The sequence below is a fragment of the Penicillium malachiteum genome, assembly GCF_028827825.1.
Source record: "Penicillium malachiteum strain IBT 17515 chromosome Unknown utg000001l:1.0-8184562.0:1.0-8186909.0, whole genome shotgun sequence".
NCBI classification, from domain to species: Eukaryota; Fungi; Ascomycota; class Eurotiomycetes; order Eurotiales; family Aspergillaceae; genus Penicillium; species Penicillium malachiteum.
Genome location: NW_026643094.1, coordinates 2,051,169 through 2,074,523, shown reverse-complemented (window position 1 = coordinate 2,074,523; position 23,355 = coordinate 2,051,169). Strand labels below are relative to the sequence as shown.

General features: G+C 45.5%; 12 protein-coding genes across 12 annotated transcripts; 4 read left to right on the top strand and 8 right to left on the bottom strand.

Annotated features, from left to right (window-relative positions):
• Positions 1-1,211: 1,211 nt before the first annotated feature.
• N7483_000771 (uncharacterized protein) lies at positions 1,212-1,473 on the bottom strand (the record flags this gene model as incomplete). The annotated part of the gene is made up of 2 exons (XM_057084209.1): positions 1,212-1,377; positions 1,427-1,473. The coding sequence occupies 2 exons, from the start codon at positions 1,471-1,473 to the stop codon at positions 1,212-1,214; spliced, it is 213 nt and encodes a 70-aa protein (XP_056950358.1).
• A 2,284-nt stretch (positions 1,474-3,757) lies between these two features.
• Positions 3,758-5,121, top strand: N7483_000770 (putative integral membrane protein; the record flags this gene model as incomplete). The annotated part of the gene is made up of 5 exons (XM_057084208.1): positions 3,758-3,898; positions 3,986-4,275; positions 4,370-4,489; positions 4,547-4,611; positions 4,664-5,121. 5 exons carry the CDS (start codon positions 3,758-3,760, stop codon positions 5,119-5,121), a joined length of 1,074 nt encoding a protein of 357 aa, XP_056950357.1.
• A 2,581-nt stretch (positions 5,122-7,702) lies between these two features.
• N7483_000769 (uncharacterized protein) lies at positions 7,703-8,122 on the bottom strand (the record flags this gene model as incomplete). The annotated part of the gene is made up of 1 exon (XM_057084207.1): positions 7,703-8,122. One exon carries the CDS (start codon positions 8,120-8,122, stop codon positions 7,703-7,705), a length of 420 nt encoding a protein of 139 aa, XP_056950356.1.
• A 457-nt stretch (positions 8,123-8,579) lies between these two features.
• On the bottom strand, positions 8,580-9,362 carry N7483_000768 (uncharacterized protein; the record flags this gene model as incomplete). The annotated part of the gene is made up of 1 exon (XM_057084206.1): positions 8,580-9,362. One exon carries the CDS (start codon positions 9,360-9,362, stop codon positions 8,580-8,582), a length of 783 nt encoding a protein of 260 aa, XP_056950355.1.
• Positions 9,363-9,394: 32 nt separating this feature from the next.
• Positions 9,395-9,792, bottom strand: N7483_000767 (uncharacterized protein; the record flags this gene model as incomplete). Its single annotated transcript, XM_057084205.1, has 2 exons — positions 9,395-9,749; positions 9,779-9,792. The coding sequence occupies 2 exons, from the start codon at positions 9,790-9,792 to the stop codon at positions 9,395-9,397; spliced, it is 369 nt and encodes a 122-aa protein (XP_056950354.1).
• Positions 9,793-10,438: 646 nt separating this feature from the next.
• On the bottom strand, positions 10,439-11,916 carry N7483_000766 (NAD(P)/FAD-dependent oxidoreductase; the record flags this gene model as incomplete). Its single annotated transcript, XM_057084204.1, has 2 exons — positions 10,439-11,287; positions 11,344-11,916. The coding sequence occupies 2 exons, from the start codon at positions 11,914-11,916 to the stop codon at positions 10,439-10,441; spliced, it is 1,422 nt and encodes a 473-aa protein (XP_056950353.1).
• A 566-nt stretch (positions 11,917-12,482) lies between these two features.
• N7483_000765 (aromatic amino acid and leucine permease) lies at positions 12,483-14,156 on the top strand (the record flags this gene model as incomplete). The annotated part of the gene is made up of 1 exon (XM_057084203.1): positions 12,483-14,156. The coding sequence occupies one exon, from the start codon at positions 12,483-12,485 to the stop codon at positions 14,154-14,156; it is 1,674 nt and encodes a 557-aa protein (XP_056950352.1).
• A 750-nt stretch (positions 14,157-14,906) lies between these two features.
• On the top strand, positions 14,907-15,629 carry N7483_000764 (putative 2-haloalkanoic acid dehalogenase; the record flags this gene model as incomplete). Its single annotated transcript, XM_057084202.1, has 1 exon — positions 14,907-15,629. The coding sequence occupies one exon, from the start codon at positions 14,907-14,909 to the stop codon at positions 15,627-15,629; it is 723 nt and encodes a 240-aa protein (XP_056950351.1).
• A 91-nt stretch (positions 15,630-15,720) lies between these two features.
• On the bottom strand, positions 15,721-18,381 carry N7483_000763 (Zn(II)2Cys6 transcription factor; the record flags this gene model as incomplete). Its single annotated transcript, XM_057084201.1, has 6 exons — positions 15,721-16,732; positions 16,789-16,959; positions 17,024-17,649; positions 17,706-17,791; positions 17,846-18,066; positions 18,122-18,381. Coding segments are annotated over 6 exons (2,376 nt in total), but the record flags the coding sequence as incomplete, so codon positions are not given.
• Positions 18,382-18,829: 448 nt separating this feature from the next.
• Positions 18,830-19,531, top strand: N7483_000762 (GNAT family N-acetyltransferase; the record flags this gene model as incomplete). The annotated part of the gene is made up of 2 exons (XM_057084200.1): positions 18,830-18,987; positions 19,036-19,531. The coding sequence occupies 2 exons, from the start codon at positions 18,830-18,832 to the stop codon at positions 19,529-19,531; spliced, it is 654 nt and encodes a 217-aa protein (XP_056950349.1).
• A 60-nt stretch (positions 19,532-19,591) lies between these two features.
• N7483_000761 (glycosyltransferase family 2 protein) lies at positions 19,592-21,529 on the bottom strand (the record flags this gene model as incomplete). Its single annotated transcript, XM_057084199.1, has 3 exons — positions 19,592-20,082; positions 20,144-21,256; positions 21,316-21,529. 3 exons carry the CDS (start codon positions 21,527-21,529, stop codon positions 19,592-19,594), a joined length of 1,818 nt encoding a protein of 605 aa, XP_056950348.1.
• A 768-nt stretch (positions 21,530-22,297) lies between these two features.
• On the bottom strand, positions 22,298-23,099 carry N7483_000760 (uncharacterized protein; the record flags this gene model as incomplete). Its single annotated transcript, XM_057084198.1, has 2 exons — positions 22,298-22,818; positions 22,889-23,099. 2 exons carry the CDS (start codon positions 23,097-23,099, stop codon positions 22,298-22,300), a joined length of 732 nt encoding a protein of 243 aa, XP_056950347.1.
• Positions 23,100-23,355: the final 256 nt, after the last annotated feature.

Genomic DNA, 23,355 nt, shown 5'->3' with positions numbered 1-23,355 from the left:
ACTAATGGTACATAGAATACTTCCAAGGTTCTCACCAAAGATCTCAAACCAGAACTCACATGGAAGGTGGAGTAATTCTAGAAGCCTACTTCTAGGGGCCTACGACAACATAGGATAAAAAGTTCGCTGAATCTCATTCAAGTTCTTTATATGATCCCTTGATTGTTGGTTTAACTACAGCAGGCAATCTTCAGCTTTAAGTGTTTCTAATCGGCGTAGCGCTGCTGATATAGCATATACAGAGTCAGACCCTTCCAAGCTTATTAACTTCGTTCTGGGAAGTGGCTGAAGGGTCTTTAGGTCATTCCAGGATTGCCATTTTAGATTGAACAAAAAGGTCTATTATTATTTCAAACTTTGACCTCGGGAGTGACCAGATAAACACTGCCCAGGTGCCAGTGGCTTTAGTAAGGAGATAGAGCGTTCACCTCAGGCTCCAGGGCTGGGCACGCATGTGCACATGTGTCAACTTGAACTTGAAAGCACTGGCCCACATCTGAGTCGTTAGTATATTTGCCGCTAACGCTGAGACTACTAGTATGTACATCTGTTTCATGTTACATCGTCATGTACATCCGAGTCATGATAGAACCCTGAATCTACAGCGCCCCCCCCCCCCCCGAGATCGGAAAAGAGACCATACTACATACGTGTAGTATAGCAGGGAAAGGTATACCCATGGACATCCTACATATGTGATATCCGAGTCCTCAGCCTTTTCAAGCTGAAATATTCTTTCGAGCTCTCAATCAAACTTTATATCCACCTACAGGCTGGCTATCAATCTATTCATGTCACAGGCTTCCAAGGTTTCTCTTCTTCATGACCAGCACTTGACTTGGAGTTGACGGTTTCAACTTTTTTTCAACCTTCGAAGTTTATAATAGTAGTGCTGGTATTTATCCAGGCTATCTGTTGAGATGAGGTGCTCTAGACACCTGATCCTCCGTAGGAAATCTAGGGATCACCTTCTCCCTCACTCCTACAGACCACACACAGAGCACATATTTCAGCACTCATTCAGGTCTTCACATATTCCTATCAGGGTATGACACTATTGTTATTGAACTACATTTATACACAAGAAAGTTGAACCTCGCAGGCTCTCGCATCGAGTCAACCCCCCCTCAGAGAAGAGAGAAAAGTCTCACCTTACTCGATTGGCCTGTCTTAGTCTGGTCTCACCAAGTGTTGGTTGGTTTCAACTGTATTTACTGCAAAGAGTCATACTGTCCGCCACCAATAATGACAAGAACATCATCATAATCGACGAAGACAACCCTGATGGCTGGGGTGATGGGCTCTTCCATGTAGAAGAGGATCGCTCCCCAGCTGACTTCCTCCACAACAGTCACGTTGACGAAGATGAAGAGTACACTACTACCAAAAGGCAGCGAAAAATTTGACTAATGGGATCAGGACTTACGGGAAATTATTCTTGTAAAGGATGAGTTCACCACAAACAGAGCACATTCTCCACCATCCATTCAGGCCCTTCCATCTTTCTACCACCATCAAAAGCCCCTCTGACTTAGTATCCGAGTCTGCTCTGGTGTCTGGTTTTGCCAGGGTTCTAACTTGCTGCTATTAATTCAATGAATATTTGAACACTGAGGTTATTTATTCCGGTTCAAGAGATGGCGGACCCGAGGATCATTGTTTTGACTCTTGATATTTCTCCAGAAAACACAAAACCTCATGGTCAACTGGTTCATTCGAGAACTCCATTACATGTGCTTGAAAGAATTGGGACTATTCCTGGATTTTATCTGGAGCATTATGTTGCTTTGCTACTCTTGTCGCCCTCGTAGCGACGGGAGGTCTCCCACCTCCTTCGCCTGCATGGGATGCCGATCATACCAAGAGCCATTACTTCTCACGCAGAGCGGGATGCCGACTTGAAGCAGCCGTGGCACGACTCGTACTTGCGGGACCGATGTGGCTATCCTGCAGCGCCTTGATATCTCAGCAACTGAGCCATCCCTGATTTGCAATTGGGTTCATCTGCATGTGATATATGTGCCTTCATTATCGCATCCGTCTTTCTTGCGGTAAATGAAGAAAAAAAGAAGTCCCGACTGGCTGAGTGTAAATCCGGGGAGCTCAACTGGAGGAGTTGAACAATTCTAGGCAGTCAAAAAACTCAAACAACTCAAAAAACTCAGTACCAGAGTAGTAAAAGAGAGTTCTGTCAATAACCCCCAAGGTTTGCTGTTCCAAACTACTTCTTTCGCATCCAGCCGTGAATAAGCCACACCCTCAAAGACTGCTTTGCACCTGAACACTCACATGCCAATTTCCTATTTACAAGTATCTTTTGTATGGTGTCTCCATACAAAAGATACATTGAAGCACTGACAATTGACTCCAAATTGTAGCTATTTGCAGTTTTTTTTTCTTCTCTTTATTTATCTATCATAAATAGATAATATAAACTTTGAATTATTCTTAAATCTTGTGAAAAGTCAAAAACACGTGTGAAAGGTAAAATGCTAAGCCAAAAGTAATCTTGGATTATCTTGGAATGGGAAAGTTTCCAAGGTTGTTGAGAAGGTTTGGACTAATTTAGATTAAAATTAGAAATGAAAAAAAAACTTGAACTATAACTTTATCTGCTCAAAATTTTCACATTTAAATCCAAAATATACTTATGAATAGGGGGATTTATCTCCTTATGGAGACATCATTCAAAAGTACCTAGAAATCAATTTCCCAGTGGAAATTAGAGCCTGGATCATTCATGCACGGGAAAAGCAAAGTGACTGACACTTTCACTCTCACCTCCGGATGACTAAAGTGGAGTCCTTATTTAGCTCTTCACTAGGGCTAGGGCACGCCACATCCATTGCAATATGAAACTAGGCTGAACGTTATGTTTCATCTCGATCTCATGAAAGTTCATGAAAAGTTTGGTTCGAGCAGATCAGTGCCAGAATCAATTACAGCGAAAAAAAACCGTTGAATATCGGAGCTCAGGGACAATCGCTTTGTTTACATCCCACTTGGTCCATAATATTCGGCAGTTATCTGGATTATTAATGCCTTAATATAACCGTGATCTGCAAAAAACACTCCACTAAAAAACGTCTAGAAGTTCTCCAGACATTCAACTTTACCTATAAAGACAGCTGCGATGGGCCATGCCGCCTACAACTGCAATTAGCTGCAATTACAACGGGATTGCTTCCACTTTTGGCTGAATCACCCGGGAACAGTGGATCGAAGTCTGCAGTTAGTCCACACTTAGTCCGCAGTTAGTCCGCACTTTCAAACGAACTAGACTGACTAGTCTGACTCTCGTCCAATGTGTCTTCACCGTCTTCACCGGGAAATGCATCCTCGGTATCGTGAGGACCCCTTTTTTTTTCAAGCCAAAATCCTTTGTTAGACTTGCAACTGGATGTCTATCAATTTATCAAGCCTTGCCATGTGGCCTACTAGTATACTATCTCCACAACAATATAATTTAGAATTGCTGAAGATATTCAAAGTCGAATGATCGTGTGCTCTGGACCGCTTCCAAAACACTTGCCGATCATCTCGTTACCGACCTCGGGAGCTCCATTTGACCAGTCTAGCCAGTCTAGCCCAACCTTTGCTACGCTAGAGCCGCCCCTGAGGATGTGGATAATCTTGATCTCTCATGCCGGGTGTCCACTCTGCGTCGGCTTTGCGGATAATCCTTAAAATCAGCATCTCTTTAAAAAACCCTTTTCCCCACAAATTTCTCCTGTCATGTCTCGCTGTCACTTCTGCCATGACGGACGAAGCTACAAGAAATCTGGCTGTGAAGACGGTTGCGGCCGTCTTCATGCCAGTGGCCGTGATCTCGGTTATGCTTCGCTGTTATGTGCGCGGCTTTGTGGTCAGAGCATTCGGTCTGGATGATGCGGCGATGGTATTTGCAGCAGTGAGATTTCCTCCCATATAAACTAATCCTTCCAAAGTTTATTTACTTGGACTTATGCTGATTTTCGTTTCGCAGTTCTTTTATGTGATGTTCTGTGGGTGCATGATCGGCGGTACTTTGTATGGCACTGGATACAAATTCGTCAATCTCGAACCAGACAATCGAGCCTCTGCGATGAAATACTGGTGGCTTTGCGAAACCGCATACTGCTTTGCCTCGATTGGTTGCAAGATCTCGGTTTGCATTTTCTTGATGCGAATCACTGTTAAGAGAAGCCATATCTGGACGCTGTACACCGTTATGATCCTCACCGTGATTGCTGGTCTGGTGTTCTTCTTCTTGATGCTGTTGCAGTGCAAGCCGCTGTCCTATTTTTGGAACAGAAAAAAAATATGATCCATCTATCGAGGGATATTGCATCAACATCGAAATCATTATTATCATGACCTACATTTACAGTGTGTTCGCGGCGATGTGCGATTTCACTGTTGGTATTCTTCCGATTTTCCTTGTCTCGAAATTGCAGATGAAGAGAAAGGCCAAGATGGCTGTTGTCGGCATTCTGAGCATGGCTTGCATGTATGTGGTCCCATGATCCCATCTCTTTCTTTTTGGATTATGATTGACAGATTTTAGTGCCTCATCAGCGGTCATCGTTCGATTTCCTTTCGTTGAGACATTTGCGAATGATGACTTTCTCTGTATGTTGTCCTGCCCTTATCAATTTTTTGTCCTTGATCTAACAGAAACCAGGGGCTACTTACCAAATCGCGATCTGGTCCTGTATTGAAGCTGGTCTGGGTATCACCGCAGGAAGTCTCGCAACACTCCGTCCTCTTCTCCACCACTGGCTTGGTTCTCGACCTGATAAATACAACTCGTCCGGATTTCCTCGAAGATCAAACTCACGTCGTGTTGCCAGCGGACAACGTGGATTGCCACTGGGATCGCTTGATGTGTCACATAGAAGTGAGCTTCGACCTGATAAGCTGGCAGTCATGGTGACCAATATCGAGAGTCAAGGCATTGCGAGCACGTGGCGACGATCGTCCTCAGTGAGCAGTAGCGAGCAGGCGTTAACAAATGAGCGTTCATCTCAGATTCCTGGAGGAAAGATTCAAGTCGGTGTTCATCAGACGTTTGAAGTTACGCAGACCACATCAGATGAGATTGGAGAGGGGTCTCACAGATCCGCTAGGGAACATGTATAAACAAAATTTATCTAATAGAGCATAGCATTCAGCATCCGAGATTTACGACAGTCATGACTGAAAATTTCAATTCCTGTATAATAACTATTGTTTTCATCTCAAGTAAATCCATGTATGCGGTACCTCGTAATTGCACTCGTAATTGCACCCTCGTCAGTTGATCATTTCAATACCTGGTTCACGAACTGATTAGCCACAGCAATATCCTTGTTCTCAAGCTTGAATACATACCTCTTCAGTAACTTGAAGCTCAGTCTTGGATGTCGCAGCATTATTATATAATGCCACTATCACATCACATCTTCCTGGCCCACGGAGCTCCCCTGCAACATTCCTGCTCCAGGTTGAGGATATTCCGATATCGCACATTCCTCATATACTCCTTCTGCTCGTGAGACATCTCTCGCACTCGATAAGAGTCCTCGAAGCCATTCGTTGCCATGGAATGAATGCCGTAACAGATCAAAGTGAGGACGATGCAGCCGATGATTATACAGAGAACGTAGAGGCTATATTCTGATTGCGTGGCCATTCTTTAAGGCATGACAGAGTCAGCTAAGGCTGAAGAGCCTCTTTAAAGGCGGAGCCCTAGTGTATCTTACTTGAATAAAAAGAGTACCTCGAGACTCGGATCCAGCTGCGTGTATATAGGCGGGTTTAGGTGGGTTGGGGGAGTGATAGACTGAGCAACTTCAAGTTGAATTTCACCTTGAACGCGATCGAAAGACCATAGCCCTCTTTTTCTCGAGGGGTTACCTAAAATCTGTCAGATACGCGATTTTATTCATATCTAGATTCTATTTGGGTTAGCCGTGTTCTTTTTCTGTACTAGTTTGTAGCATTGATCTTCTCTTGCATACAAATGGAGTCTTTTTAATCTATAAAAAGTATGGATGACGTCAGGAACCCGAGCGGGCCAATCGCATATCGATCCTGAAGTAAATAAGTAATCCACTACAACTTGATGACATTACATGTAGTAGAGAAATCACTATTGGTATACTAGTATACGGGGATTTTGTTCTATTTAGTTTAAATACTTGGTCAGAAAGAGAAAACATTTGATTGACCTATCCTCATAACTATGACTAAATGGACCCATGGCTCTTTATCTTACCAGGTTCCTGGTTAGCCCTGAAAATGTTGGCTATTACACCTACTTAATCTTAATTATCTTATATAAAGCTAAAGTAAGAGATATCTGAATTAAGAGGGATACATATAGTTATCCTTCTTTTTCTGCAATGGAAGATGTACTAATATGATACGGATGATTTCCATTGAGCATCTCAAATCTTCCAAGGTTACCTACAGCCTTGGACGTTAAAAATGTTTGCGTTACGATTTTTACCGCCTCTCCCTCGCCTTTTATATTAATATAGCTCTAAAGTATAGGGGATAGATGAACTGACAGAAACATACGTCCGCGGGTGATTATAACAATACTGAATCCATTCGATAGCGATTTGATTTACAGTTTGATTCAAAGACTCTTAAGTTATATACACTATGGATGGTGTGTAGGTTGTTCAATTTATTGAATGTCCTGGCAGAAAACAACCAGGCCATGCGCTTTCAGTAACTAGCTGCGCTCTGAACAACCTCAGTGCATCCCACAGCCTATACTCTTGTGCCGGGTGTTACCACTGACAGCCTACCTATTGGTATTGTCTCAGAGGCCCTGTATACTATCCGCTGACAAAATACACACTGGCAAAAGCAGCTCTTGGAGCAGCGCCCCCTGCCCTCGCTATACTGTCTATCGCCAGCAAATTGTGTACACACCGGACCCCAACCACGTTCTTAAACTAATCGTGCATCAAGCAATGTCCGAATGGAACGATAGTCATCCTATGCTGAATGACACAGAATGGCAGATCGTGGCGCAGATATTTCTTGTCTCCTGGTCACCGAACTCTTGTCCACTGACGCGACTCTCCTATAATTTGCACTGATGACGCGCGAAGCGCAGTGCCTTCGCGCGGCGCTATGACTTGTGTACATAACCATGGAAATCGCACTAACTTGAAGCGCCATGGAATAATAGGTGCAGGTCATAGTACAGCCGTAACGGGAAAAGGTAAAGGAAAGAGAGATATGATTTGGTTACAAGTCAAAATCATCAAGTCCAGCCCGGCTTAACGTAGCAGTTCTTCAAGGACACAACGGGCCTCGCGAATGGCATCGCTCATTGGGCGTGCCTTGGAACTCCCGAAGTATGTCATTCCGATAGTGGCTGCCTGTCAATTGACCTCTTTGGCCATCAAAAAGGTTGGAAGGTGAGCAATCACAGATAGAGACGCATCCTTCATCGCAGAATGGCCTGGAATCTGCATGGACCATATTTATTTCGGGGTCTAAATCCAACAACGCCCTGTGCCATTCTGAGTGGAATTCTGTCTGCTTACTGATTAAGAAAGTTAGTACTTTAGGACGGCTTGAATTGCTACTCAGTATACTCACTGGGTGTACCTTCTGCGGCTCAATCCACCTTCCCCAATTCCAGCTCCGACATGGATATTCTCAGACTCCTTTGGTGATGTCTGCCCAGGAATCACACCCATGGCAAAACTTAACAGCTTCAAGTAAGACCCCATAGCTCTCGTCTCTTCCAGTTCAGGGCTCTAACTTGGTCGATCTTTGGAGCATTTTCTTGGTTTAAAATACCCTTCACGTCTTTCATGCTGCCGACACTCATCCAATGCAAAATGAGGCCTGTCGATATTTTCGGAAGGATGAATTGCCATATCGGGGCATTGTCCTTTTTCTGCTTCAATTTCTCGAAAGTAAACTTCACCATCTCGTAGAAAAGAGGGTAGCTTTCTGCATCACTCATATAGTGCGCTGGAATATGAAAGTCTGGGACTAGGGCTTGCTTGTGTTGTATAATTGCTGCGGCACGGGGATGGTCGTGGGTGGCTGCCACAATCTCCCGGAAGGTGTCACGACATCGATGGAACGCACGCAGTTCTGACATGTCGGCGTTAATCTGGGAGAGCATGTCGTTCAACACAAGCGATGACTTTAAGGGCATGGAAGAGTTTATCTCGAGCACACATACGGCGCTATATGTAGCCAGAAAATTGGAAAATTATGTTCCTGGCTATGAAGCTCTGTTAAATTAACGCCCTATATCGCGATAAGCCTGAAATTTAATCAAGCACTTGAGCACTCATGTTTACATACCTACTCAACTGGATACTCCTCTATTTATGTAACTACCTATGTATAGGCGTAACTACAGGTTTTCCTACAGGTGTATCTATATGATATAAATAGGGGTACCTAAAGGGGTAGGCTAACTGCTGCCTAACCTTAGTATAAGTTGCACAGGTTGATAAAGAAGAAAAATAGAAGTATTAGCTATGAGCGATCAGTCAAATTCAAAAAGAAATATAGATATAATGAATTCATAAGGTAGCAATGGCACCTACGGTGCTGGATCACATAAGAATAATTCAACAGGAGTTTCGTGACACATCATTCGTTCTCAATTTCCTTCCCAAGAGGTGGGATGTTTCTAGCTTTGGAGCTTCAACGCTCCTTTCCATGAGTTCGACTGGGTGTACTAGGGATTCTTCAAGAGTCACACCGACCTCTTGAAGATCACAGACGACGTTCCACAAACACCATGCCTCCCATGACATGTAGAGCAGGCAAAAGAAGGACTCATCGGTCTCAAATGCATCGAGGACTTCTGCATGCATTTGTGGCTGGAGGTCCTTAATTGCTGCTGCAAATGCTTGATATGAATCTTTAGCTTCGTGGAGCGTCAATTTTACCAAGATGCCTTTCTTGGTCCTGGGGCTTGCGCGGCTTAGAATGCGTGATGGACTACCTCCTCGAGGTGAGGTAGGCTCCTGAGGTGAGGTGAGGTCTCGAGGTGAGGTAGGCTCCCGAGGTGGCTTGAAGATAAATCGGATCGGGGATCTAGCAGTTTGTATGGACAAATATGGCCGCGGATCATCCTTAACCGCTAAGTTAAGAATTTGTTCATATATCATAGGGACTGTCATGAATGATCCCTTGGCCTTCATTTCACATACTGCCCGGTGTATCCTCTGGGTAAATGACACTTGTTGTGTGTGACGCCCAACGGAAATGGTATTGCTTGCTGCGAGGATGTGGGTGGTCCTCGGGAGAGAGGAATTATCTGCCTTTGCACCAAAGCAGCAATCCAGGATTGCGAGCATGTCAACACCTTTGTACTCATGGTCAGAAGATCCCCAAGCGGAATGCATGTTGTTCCATGACACCTGTTTCCCTTTGTTTGTCAGCGTAAACTCCCGGTTGGCTGTAATTTTCCGTGGCCTGCATAGTACAGCACAAGCAGAGATGGTTGCATGGCCGGTTTGTGTCTATCTGCAAGGATCTTTCGCATCGCATCCAAAACATCCCATCCGGGGGTCCGGCAATTCTTCTTCAGCATCAAAATGATATATTCAATACCAAGCGGGGTTATCAAAAAGTCTTTCATGGTGTTAACATCGGCCTGGGCGTTAGTCTCGTCATCTTCCCAGTACAGCAGCAAAGCCGATTGCTTGATGTAGATCTTCCCAAGCGCGTTTGCCACCTCTTGGAGATCCTGCTTCAATTTGTGAAGCCCGCCTTGGGGCTGAAAGTGCGTTCTGGCTGAGGGGCAAGAGGGGAGGTTGACTGAGACTCGGCCATGTTGAAGGTCTGAGGCTTTGGATCAGCGCGGAGACGTAGTTGTATGACGGTATGATGATGAAGCGTCGTGGCAAGGTGATGAAGTAAGTGCTGTAGGGATGAAAGTAGTGAAGTGATGTAGTAGAATAGTAAAAGGTTATAAGACATCTAGAGCCCAAATCTATAGATTATTAGGATAAGGTTATGTTCACAACCTTAGACTAGGAATCGACAACTAAACCTAATTAGGCTCCCATGCTATGTTCCAAGGTTCCAAGGTTATATCCAAAACTTCCTCTAGTATATCATAATATAAGAAATCACTTCATTCTAATCTATAGCAACTTCCAAGGTTGAATTGGGCACCTGGGATATTATTCTATCTAGTAAGCACCACCAATCCCTACTATACTTAAAGCATGGACTACTATAATGTGGAGAGAGTCCTTACCAAATAAAAGCGCTATGTAGGAACACCAGCCTTTTGTCATAATTCTTTCACTTTACCATATCTTAGCTCTCACTTCATTTATCAGTGTGGAGATGTAGGCAGCTGTGCTATGTTCATATTGGAAAATATCTCGAATTTCAGAGCTTTGTTGTTCACATGCATTCAAGTTCCCTATTCTATTGAATGCGTTAATTCTCAACTATAATACAATTCAAGTTACGGCCGAGTAGCGGCAAACTTCCCAGAACCAAGAATATCACCATCCTCCACCTTCCCATTCAACGCCCGGTCAATACGAAACTGAGTAGTCTGGAACAGGCTAGGCATCTCGGTCTCTTCAAACCTGACATCATCAATGATCATCTTGGCCAGTTCTTTAGAGGCGAGCCAGATGACTGGCATGCCGTGGCCATTGAAACCCGCCACGATAAATTGATCTTGCTCACCAGGTACAGTACCAATGTGAGGATTCGAGTCATATGAATATCCCATAACGCCTGACCAGATTTTGTCAACTTTAGCGCCAGTTTGCTCCCACCCGTTATAGGTCTTCTGCATGTACTCTGTGTAGTAGTCCTTTGCAACTTCGATCAAAATGCTATCGTCCACGTTATCGTACCACTGGTCTTCGGAAGATCGGAACACAGCAGCGGCACCTCCAACAACAATACTACCGTCTGATCGAGGGATCAGATATGAGAGTACGTTATCTTCAGTTCGGTTGATATATGAGTCGTTGAGCAAGGGCGCAGTTGTTCCTTCCGGAACAGTGATTCGACAGCAGATTCCCTTGCATGGGATAATGTTCTTTCGGTATTGTGGAAGAACGCCAGAGACATATGCGTTATTGGCATATACAACCTTTCCTGCGTGTGTCTTGCCTCGGGGGGTTGTCACAATGTACCCGCCCTTAGGATCTGCCTCTACTGATGTGACAGGTGTATGTGTCTGCAGATTGACACCAGCTGCGAGAATCAAGCGTACGAGGTGCATGATGAATTTGTATGGCCACATTGTACCAGTTGTGAAGTTTGCACATGCCTTTGCACCCTTGACACCACACATCTATATCAGGTGTAAGTTGGAATTCTTCTGCAATATGACTAATAGATTGAACTTACCCCTTCCGCTCTCTCCCCAGTATAGAACACGACATCGTCCATGTGAGGGAAATCGCCAGCCGTCATTCTATCATAGACTGCCTTCGCTTTCGTCGCAGCCTCTTCATTACACCAGACATCATATGAGCGAGCCAGGGTAAAATCACAATCAATCTTTTCTTGCTCAACGATCTTCTTGATCGCTTTCAGATTGGCAATCTCAAACTCAGCAATTTCAGCAGCAGCTTGTGTCCCCGCCCGATCGATGTATGTGGGAATGTGACCATAAAAGTCGGGTCGACAGTGACCACCATTTCGGCCAGTGGCACCAGAACAAGCACCCCGAGCCTCCAAGATCGTGATTGACTTCTTCGCATCACCGTGATCCTTGACAAGATGATAAGCAGTGCCTACTCCAGCATAGCCAGCACCAATGATTAAAATATCACTGTGCTCAGGCAGCTGCTCCGTGGATCGATGATCGTGAAGCTCATCCTTCTGGGTTTGCCAAAAGGTTTCACCAGGAGTGACAGTTGGAAGACACTTGGCTGTTCCAGCGGTGTAAGTTTCTGATGTACCATTTGGTTGAATCATGATTGAGAAATTGACTTTGAAAAAGGTATGAAGAAGTAGGAAGAAGCAAAAATGATCCTTGCGTCTTCCCAATAAAGCTCTTGTTTTTTTTTTATAATGAGTCTTGACCGACACTTTGATACCCCGGTTACCGGGACACGGCAATCTGGTCTATCTGTCTCTATCAGTCTATCAGTCTTCTATCAGTCTATCTATTCCACCTTATCGCATCTTCCGCCGGACCGGTACTGCCCAATCTAGAAATCTATACTTCAGCCCCACCAAATTGCCTCCCCGCATAATTCAACATGGACAGGGGTAGGGTCAATGCGCATGTTTGACGTTAAGATTGTTATCAAAAGAGGATGCCGGTATAGATCCGGTCGAATCCACAAATCAAACAAGCCATTTCTCCGTTAACCGCGATAAGCTGTGAAGGACCCATCATGATTGGTGCCCGACACAGTCTAAAGAAGACTTGCAGGAAAAAAAACACCGCCAAGGTACAAAAACTAAAAAGCAAGTTCATAAGCTGATTTTTTCGAAATTGAAAGTTCTTCCATTCATGTTAGAATTCGTTCTTAAAGATGTCCATCTCTTCTCTTAACCACCGTTTTGGTGATGATGGAAAGGACTTCATTACACCCGAGAAGAAATATCCCACATACGACGCCGAAATGCAGAAAGAGGGGGATGTGGAGAATGCAGCGGGTCAATTGGAGGAAATCACCGAATTCAACCAAGGCCTTCACCAACGGCATATTCAGATGATTGCTCTTGCTGGTACTGTTGGCACTGGTCTTTTTCTAAGTTCAGGGCGTGCAATTGCAGATGCTGGACCTCTGGGTGCCTTTTTGGCATATTCCACAATTGGCCTCCTGGTTTCAAGTGTTGTGTTTGGAGTCGGTGAAATGGGTGCTCTGGTTCCACTTAATGGTGGTGTGATTCGCTATGCAGAGATATTCTGTGACCCTGCCCTGGCCTTTGCCAATGGTTGGAACCAAGTGTATTCCTATATCGTCTCAATTCCAGCTGAACTTGTTGCTGCCGCCGTGATTGTTGAATTCTGGATCACCATTAATGCTGCAATCTGGGTGACTATCTTCGGTGTTTTGATGATTGTTACCGCGCTCCTCTTTGTACGAGTCTATGGTGAACTTGAGTTTGGGTTCTCCATTCTAAAGATTATGCTGATCATTGGAATTAACATCATGGCCCTGGTCATTACATGTGGTGGAGCACCCAATCACAAGAGCATCGGGTTTGAATACTGGAAGAGTCCGTACGGTCCATTTGTCCAGTATCTAGGAGTCGAGGGCTCACTGGGCCGATTCCTTGGTTTCTGGACTGTATTCAACAATGCTCTTTATGCATATTCGGGTATCGAGAACATCACTGTCGCTGCGGCTGAGACCAGAAACCCTCGACGTGCAATTCCTATGGCTGCTCGAAGAATATTCATTCGTATCATCCTCTTCTACGTGATAACGATATTTATGGTCGGCCTTGTCGTCTCCCCTACCGATACCGATCTCCTCTCCTCAACCGGCACAGCATCCGAATCACCTTTCGTCATCGCCGCTCGCAAAGCCGGAATCAAAGTCGTCCCCTCGATTATTAATGCCGTCGTACTCTCCTCCGCTTGGTCCTCGGGAAATTCCAATATGCTAGGCGGTTCTCGAATTCTTTACGGAATGGCCAAGCAGGGCCATGCCCCTGCGATTTTCAAGCGAATCAATCGTTTCACTATTCCCTACGTTGCCGTCGCCCTGTACAGTGTCTTCATGGCATTGGGATACATGACTGTATCAAGTTCTGCTAGCACTGTCTTCACATGGCTACAGGACATCGTATCCATTTCAACAATCGTGAACTGGCTATGTATCCTCATCGTTTACCTTCGATTCCTCTACGGATGCAAGAAGCAGGGTATCAACCGTCACACAGAACTGCCATGGGCAGCTCCATTTCAGCCCTACACCACCTGGGCTTCCTTGGTTGTCTTCATTCTCCTGTTCTTAACCGGAGGCTATAGCACTTTCATGAAGGGCCGCTGGAGTAACGAGACATTCATCTCATCATACTTCAATCTGCCATTCATCCTGATGGTATATTTCGGATATAAGTTTTGGATGAAGACGAAGATTATTCCTTTGGAGGACATTCCTATTCGGCCGTTTATTGAACAGTATCAGAATAACCCCGAGCCAGAGCCCGAGCCTAAGCGTGGGCTTCGAAAACTCAATATCTTGTGGGAATAATTTTGTATACCCTGTACATAATTCAATTGTTTTACTTCATAGCGAATCTATTTTTTTCCAAGTTCACATTTATTCCATACTCAAGTACTTAATGCTCAATTAGTAGTATCTACGTGTAACTGAAGCCCCTTCAAGTTGTACCCGAGTAGTAGTGAAAACTTGAAGGATCTAGTCTATTGAATCCATCAAAGAGCACTGAACAGCCCAGATCGATCATTTCATTCTGTTACATAAGTACTTTACATTTCGCCCTCGGCATGGATGAGTTGAGATACCCTTATCATGGTTCTCCCAAAATCATGATTCATGACTTCCGGAATCGATCCAAGAACAGATACCAGTCCGTCTATCTCGCTATCAAGATAGGGGACAGATTGACAATTTATCATAAAATATTCAGGAGATTCGGAGTCATTGTAAAAATCCGGTTGAACCAATAATGTGTAACCGGGCCGGACTTGCCTAATCGGGTAAAGTGTAATCAAATGGATGCCGGCATCGGGATTGAACCGCGGGGAAGAGCTAAAGCATTTGATAAAAAATAATTTGATAGATAGATGCACGACATATTCTTTTACGCTGTGAACTGGAATAGGTTGACTCAATTGCTCTTTTCATCCCGTATATCCCAACTGCCCAATCGCCGACCCCGCATCCTATAAACCATAAGACTCGGAAACAACACTACTAGCAGCTCGAAATCGAAGCAAGATCCAACTTTTGAAGCTCAACACATACCTCACCATCATTATGTCTCCCCAAAAGCACGTCGTGTTCGACGTCGTCGGCACATGTGTCTCCTTCGACGCCTTCTACGCCGGTATCGACCGGGTCATCGGCCAGAAACTCCTCTCCCACAATATAACCGCTCGTTCATTCGGTTTCACCTGGATGACAGCCGCAGAGCTCGAATTCACATTCCTCTCAATTTCAGAGCGCTACAAACCCTACAAAGAGATTCTTCAAGCCCTCTTCTTTCGAACCCTATACATGATGGGCGTAGAGAACCCACGCGACTTCGCAACAGAATCCGAGCGAGACGAGTGCGCACAAGCCTATTCCGAGCTGGAGCTCCGACCTGGCACGAAAGAATGTTTCGGCAAACTTAGAGAAGCCGGGTTTACTGTTTGGGCTTTGACTACTGGTGATGCGAAGCGTGTACGGGGTTACTTTGAGCGTGCGGGATTGGATATGCCTTTGGAGAATTTTATTAGTTGTGACTCGCAGGGCGTGGCTAAGCCGGCACTTGCGGCTTATAGACCTGCTCTGGCGAGGTTTGCTGAGGAGGATGATAAGTGGTTTGCTGCGGCTCATATGTGGGATGTTACGGCTGCGGTTAAGGTTGGATTTCGTGGGGCTTATTGCACTATTTATGAGAAGGAGTCTTGTGCGGAGATTTTTGATGCGGAGTTGGAAGTTACAGAGGATACTTTACCTCTGATGGCTGAGGGGATTATTGCTGCGTCAAAGTAATTAGTATTCCAGTATTGTATAGAATGAATAGATATGTGAATTCAAATGATTGATGTTATACATTTCATAATAGATTGGAATATTTGGCATTCTATCTGTTCATCACTCCCTGGGTTTCGAATCCAGAGTTTGTGAGAAACTGCTCAAGAACTTGGGTCTCTGTCCAGGTAGGCCACGCTGCAGATGGAGAGGAATTCTCAGGGCCAAAGATGGACATCTCAATCACGGAATCAAAATCTCCAAGCATGCTGGCGTCGAAGTCTCTGTATAGTGATTCCCCGGATTTATCCAAGTCTCCCATTTGATCGTGGAGAGGAGGCTGATCTGAAGATGAAAGTGGTCGTATTTGACCAGTAGACGCACTCGCCGACATTTCAGATGCGTCTATCCCTCCTCGGAATTTCGTCCCCCAGTGTCTGAAAGCCTCATAATCCGATACATTATGTCCCGGCTGCTCCATACTCTTATCATGCTGAGATTTCTGTGCTTCAGTATGTAAGTGCGCAAGAGCACGCTCAAGTGTTTCGATCAAGGAAACCTCTGAACGAGCAGACTCGCCAGCAGCAGACATTTCTCGAATCATATCAAGACCACTATAAAGCAGCTTGCGGAACTGCTCAGAGAAGTTCTGAATCGAGTAAGCGATCAACACAAGTAATGAAGCTCGACATGAGCTATACTCGATATACGAGGCTCGTGCTAGCCCTTCTCCGTTGTCCTTTAGATCTTGACAAATTCCCAAGGCCTCAGTCGCGGCCTTGATGCAATCATCGACTAAGTCGCTGCGGCTCGCAAGGTATCTTTGGTTCCCGCTTTCCGTAGCTTGGAGAGCCCCAGGGCTTGTTTCCGAATGCATAGGCGAGACATCTGCGGCGTTTGATGTTTCCCGCTTTAAAAGAAATGGGCGCCCGATGAACATTCGTACCAAACAATACTCCAGTCTGAGGTGCATTTTTGAGCGAAAATCTATCGGTTGGTAACTTCTGATAGCGACGACATCTTCTGGAAGGGATTCCCACCAGTTTCTCAAGCGTGACGTGCAGGCCAATAGACTCTTGATCACCCTGGGTATCTGTTGCTTTGGAGAATTGCGAAGAACGTTTCTTTGACAGTCAGCCTTGATAAAATGCGACCTAGTGTTGGAAGAACAATATCTTACACTTCATTGAATAGGTCCTCGAGGAAATTGATCAGTTGGATCGATGCTTCTGCACGCGCGACACTTGCCTGAGAATCACCCAGTTCAAGATCCGGCTGATGGAGTGGTATGCTTGCATCAACATCTGATCTGAGAACAGATAGAGGCCGACCATGAAATATCGATATTTTCCTAGTAATGTGAGCCAAATCCACGGCCGACTTCTGTTTCTCATCCGCCCCCTTAGTGTACCCACCTCTCGAGTAGATAAGCCGTCCACCAAACACGATTACGAGTCTCTATCATCTTGGGACTAAATGCACCATCTTTGCATTTGCGGTGCATTCCATTCTGCATTGCGAGTCGGATAGCAAGGTTAACATAGATATAACCCAGTCCTGACGCATCCACGGGAAGAGCATAGTAACCCAAGAGCAGACAAGCCTGAACACTCTCTAGAGACGAGAGCTCAATGATTTCAGGTAGCAGTCGAACGGCCTGTTGATAGAATGTTGTACCGATATCTTCCTCTGCAAAGCCAGGTTCCATGGTATTAGAACGTCCCGCGGTATCATCAGCTGAGGACTCAAGATGTGCGTATTGTGTTCCAATAGCGAAAACCATAAGCAGAATGCTGATGACTACTTCACCACCCTTTTGGGTAAAGCTTGCCGGATCCCTGTAGAGCAGTTCCATTTTCTCAACAAGCCAGATTTGCCCGACAAAGAAATAATGTGTCTCTGCGTACTTGAAGAACGTCCTTACCAGGAAGTCGGCAATTTGTCGAGGAGGGCAGGATGAGATTGCTGCTGATAGATGAGCTCGTCCCGGCCTTAATTGGTGGGCGCGTGGAAAATCCGAGACCTCATCCGAGTCTTGCGGCTGTGAATGTATTAGTCTAGAGAATTCCATTGAGAGAAACAGTTGCATAATCTTACCTGACTTCCTAATCCTTCCATCTGTTTCTCAATATGACTCTTCACACGCATGGAGAAATTCCAATATGAGAATTCGCCAGAAAAGTCTGCTTCACATCAGCATTATCACAGCTTAAGAATCATAATTTCAAGACACGAACGGGTAGTGGTATCGCTAATGGGATTCATCGTGCAAGCCTCCTCGTCAATGACGAGTCCTTCAATCTCTTTGACATCTGACGCATCGGCATCAAGAGCATCTGCCAATCTGGCTAAGCTCTTCGTATCAAGCCTAATCCCTTCGATGGTGCGTTTCAATATCCGTTCCATATATTTTGAGCGCTCAATCTGCTCTTGGAAATCAGATCTTCCTGCGCGTTCCCTAGAATCGTTCAATACTTCATCATCTTGAAAAGTGTTTGTTTGAATCCGCTCACCGTGGAACATAGCTTCGAAATTCCCGTGTCCTTGACACCAGCCCCTTGAATTCACATTGGCGCTGGAAATGCGAACACCTTCTACATGGGGCTCCACCTTCACACTTCTCCTTCAGACGTCGGCACTCATCACAACTAGTATAAACAGTCAGATATGATGATCGTGGTTCGCAAGAATCTTGAAACTCACGCTCGGGCTGCTCGTTTCCGATGGTCCATAGGTATAAATGGGTCTGAAATGGGTGTTTTTGTAAGGCAACTCTGTGATTAGAGAGTACATATTAACCCCATGTCTTCGAACTGTGGGGTTCAACTCTGTGACTAATGCGATAAGAAGACCCGAGAGACCAATGAGAGTGTTTGATTAGATGTCAAGCATCGGAGAAAAGCAAACATGATCAAACAAATCCAACATTAATGCCATGTGGCACTCGTTTAATCGGAATCGTTTTCACCTCATGTTCCTTACCTAGTATAGATTTATACTGTCCATATGTGGAGTGTGGAGTGTCCCCGGGGACCTTGGAAGTGCCAGATGGCCCAGATCTCGTTCACGGCGGGCTCCGAAATGGGATAAGGCGTTCAAGAAACCGGGCCAATCAAAAATTCGTCTAAAAACGAAAGCCACCAGTAATTGGGCCACGCAACCATATTTTCATTCAGTCCAAGTCCTGTCAGACGAACACAAAAAACTTTGAGTAATTCAATATGGCGGACGAAATATTGCCACAGCAATCTGTGCGAGTGCTGGTCCCGTCGCTAGGCCCATCAATCGAAAGCACTCGGCTTCTTCTTCGCCCCGTTGAAGCCCGTGATACTCCTGCATTACTCGCTGTTCGTGGAAGGCCAGAAGTGGCAAAGACCAAGTGAGCGTACTCCGACAGCTGGTTAGACTCATGTCCTAATGTTGACAGCTACCCCAAAACACCATTCCAGTCAATTGAAGAAACAGAGGAATGGATATCAGGCAAGATCTTTGCCAAAGGCCCAGATGATGTGATTGGTCGTTCTTTCAATTATTCCATTCTGGATAAATTGATTCCTGAGTCTGAGGAACAGGTGATCGGTTATGTGAGTATTAACTCGCTGAGCCCGTGTCCGGACATCGGGTACTCGCTTCTTCCGGAGTCATGGGGCAAGGGATACGCAACAGAGGCTTTAGAAATGCTGTTGAAAATGTGGTGGGATCTACCCCGGAGACCATCGGATCCTACAGGATCTGTTGATATGGAGAAGGTCTTCGCGATTTGTGAAAAGAAGAACCCTGGGAGTTGTGGTGTATTGAAGAAGTGCGGATTTGAGGTGGTGAAGGAGTTTCGATTCGATGTCGACGAGCTATACATATGGTCTTTGAACAGACCGGATCAGACTGTGGATGAAATTGTGAAATATCGTTACAGAGAGACTTAGATCAGAATTGTTTGTATTGATAGGCATACTGCCGGATCTAAATTTGAGATATCCGTGTTCTTATAATTCCGCTTCATCGACGAGTTCTAGCCTGCTTCCCAGATTGATCATATCGCGACCGGCTTTGTCAATCGCCGACCACTTGCTTTGTCTCATGTCCTTCTTGTTGGAATCGCTCTGGGGAGCTTGGGACTTCCGACTTGGGTAAACCGGAGGATTCAGGAGATATGAGATTGGCACCCAGTTGTTCACAATACTGAGATAGCACATGTTGAGAAGTGGGGGCCACGCAAACGAAGTGAACACTTCTGTCGCCCAGCATGGCTCACCGGGAGACAAAATGGTGGCCGAGGAGTAGAAGACTGCACCCAATGTCAAGGCAAGTGTCACAACGTTGCAGAAGATTCCGTTCTGCCACAAATCTGTGTAGAGTTTCATGTATGAAGACATGACTGCGCTTCTATTCCAGGAATTCGCAGTGCTGCCTGTTACAAATGATCCCTTTGGCTTACTGGAGAACAGATAGAATCGAAGAATGGCGTAGATATTTCCTATAGTCATAATTAGCAATCTGGAATCCACAAACCATTATTTCTCGAAATAAGTCATTACCGAGTGCTAGCCACTTGTTCTCCAAGTGGGCAAATGGCGCACTTTCGAATCCCGTATACGCAGCCTGGACATACTCATATGACCAATTCAAGAGCAAATATGTCAACGCCAGGACCAGCTGAAGGCTGGTCAAGAAAGATGACGTTGTTGGGATTACTTTTCCAGACAAGAGAAGAATCGGAATCATGGAAAACGCAATGAAGCCGATAACCTCACCCCCAACAACCCCAGCACCATTCCAAGCAATGCTTCTCTGAAGAGCCTTAGGGTAGTCAGGGGCGTTGGAGGAAAGCATAGAAACGACTTGTTGGGCATGGCCGATATTCCATCGGTTTCTTTGCGCGATATGCCCAGTTATAGATGTTGGAACAAGTCCATATTGTAAACGCTCCTGGACCTGCATAACTCTGTGCTTAAAGCCTCGCAGAACCAGTGATAGCTGCCAGTCCTCGGAGAAAGAGAAAGTTGGGTACATTCCAATCTGAACAATACATTCACGTCGGAAGACCGCACCAGAGCCTGCATCTATGGCACAGCCCAAGATATCCAGTGCCGCATTCTGGCAGGTGTAAAAGTGGCATCTTGCCTGGGACAGCTGATCTCCGCTGGGCAAGTTGTCGAAGTACTGGCGTGTACAGACCAGGGCCGCCTCGGGATTTTGAAGTAAATGCGGGAGAATTGCCCGAAGAAATTCAGGTTTTGGGATAGAATCCGCATCCAGAACTGCGCAATACTCTGGCGGGTCTTCCTTTTGCAGGGTGCCGATTGCATAATTCAGGTTACCTGATTTGGCAAACACCTGACCAGACTGTCTGCCCCGAGAGTGATATGAGAGGTGAGGCCACTGAGAACTAAGTTCTGACACTCGTTTTTTCAATAAAGCCGAGCCTCCATCGTCTAAGAGCAGGACTCGGAATTGAGACATAGGGTAGTCTAGAGTGCATGCCGCTCGCACGGTTTCCATGATGACATCCTCAGGCTCTCCGCAGCATGGGAGCAGGACATCTACACGAGGCAAGTTCTCAGTGCCTTGCAATCGCAGCATTTTGCGTTGGCCAGCTCCTGCAATCTTACTAGCAGCAGCAGAAAGAAGATGCTCATTCCGGGCCAAATCTGTCAATGCAATTAGATTTTGTAAAACATCGAGTGTTCGTTTCTATGAACCCACTTACAGGCCAGTATCAATTCCACACCTAGCATTGCCCACATTTGCCATGTCTTCGATGGACTGAAAAGTAGCACCGACACGCGGACAAGGAAGTATAGATATCCAATCCATATCGCAGATTGCGCTACATAGTGCAGGGTTTTGCGGTATTTGCGATTAGAAACAGCTCGCTCGTCCTCTGACAGCTCAAGAATATCAAAAGAATTTTGCGCAGCCATTATTCCGTGGAGTTTCGGTAGTCGTAAAAGTAGCGGTGTGTACCTGTATGTATGCAGGCAGCAGGACAATGTCTTCCGTCGAGCCTCAGGGGTGCTAATCCAATAACGCAGACGTCTCAGGAAAGAAAGGAATTCGCCATAATGGCAAGATTATATTGAGAATTGATAAAGCATAACAAGTAGCGAAGGAAGGTAAAAGCCACAGAAAAGGGGCGTCGATGCCTCGTGTTTGTGCGTTTCGTTGAGAGGCGCCCATCCAGACTCGCTCTAGTCCAGCCACAAAGTGGATTCTGGGCCGGTGCGAACCGAAAGTTTCTGCCGCTCGATGCCGGATTGTGAACGCAGGATGCGGAGAAGAGATGAATTTATCGAGGCCATTCTTGAGGCTGATATTGAAATGTATGGTTGATTTAGTATCTTGGTGGATTCGAGGGTGATCATCCGAGTCGCTGGGGTAGTTGATCATGCCGACTAGACCGAAAGGGGAAGTGGTTTAATTAGTACCCAGTCCGACGCTGATTAAGATGAGCACTCCAGAGTCTAGATAATCCTTATATTAAAGATTAGTGGAGACCAAATTGAACTTGAAATGTATTATTCCTATTCTTATTAATATTGGTGCCCAGGTGGTTTCGACTTTGAGGGTCATTTCCACATGTCTTGCATTTAACCTTGGAAACCCACATGTGCAACTATGAGATGATCAACTTGAAACATTATGAACTATATACATTAAGTGTAAAATTGGGTATCTTCACTGACTAGTCTTCATTTCTCCGCTGCCTGTTCTCTCTCCATCAACTCCGCCACTGGAACTTGAGGGTCCAGCTCCGTCGGTCTAGAGCTGCTTCTTCCACCGACAGAAGCTTCCCCATAACCACCTTGAGCAACACCCGCAGAAATCAAGGACTTGCTCAGTCGATTAGCCCGTCTTCGCTCCCAAAGTGCCCAGAGTAAAGTGCCAACCGCAATGACAAACAGCGGGATACCGACACCCACCCCGATCGCCACATTGTGCGAGTTGTCACTGGAACTTGATGAGGTAGTGATAGCTGAGGAGTTGGAAGATGTGGTTGTGGTTGCGTTCGACGTTGTCGAGGTCTTGGTCGTCGCATTGACAAGCGCAGCGCGTCCTAGAATAGCGGATCCATCGTCTAGCTCGAAACTGTTGCCGTATGGACACACAATTGCGGACCCATTGTAGACAGGTGTTCCGCAGCAGTATAGTGAGATACCGTTCTCGTAAGACAGGTTGATAATTGATGTGCCTTCGTCTGGTAATACGTCCTCTATTTATTGCGATACCTGTTAGTCAAGTGGCTTGGATATTAGGCTGTGTTTTCTGGAGGCAAGACATACGGCATTGAGTTGGACATCCGGAGGCCCAAGTATTGCTTGTGCATCCTCCCCTTGAGGCGACAAATGGCTGTCCTACATCGAGACAATATCCATTTGTAAGGCAGATTCCGCCACTACCACAACAGTGCGTGACATCGTCAGATGTGCATGGTACGAGATCACTTCCAACATTTCCTTCCGGATAATAACACGTTCGCTCGTCTGAGCTCATGATGAGCTACGGTAGGTATAATGAATTAACGAGTGACAAATAGAGGTGGAGAGAAAAGAAAAAAAGCTAGAAAGAAAGACCCAGGGAGCTGGACAACACTCATGAAATATGAACTAGTCACAACTTGGGGTCTAACAAGTCTGGAGACCTGGGAGGGAAGGAAAGAAAAATAATAATAATAAATCTCTGTAGTATGTACAGGGGAAGATGAGTATTTGAACTGAGTTTCCAGCCAAATTACGCCAAGAGGATCGCT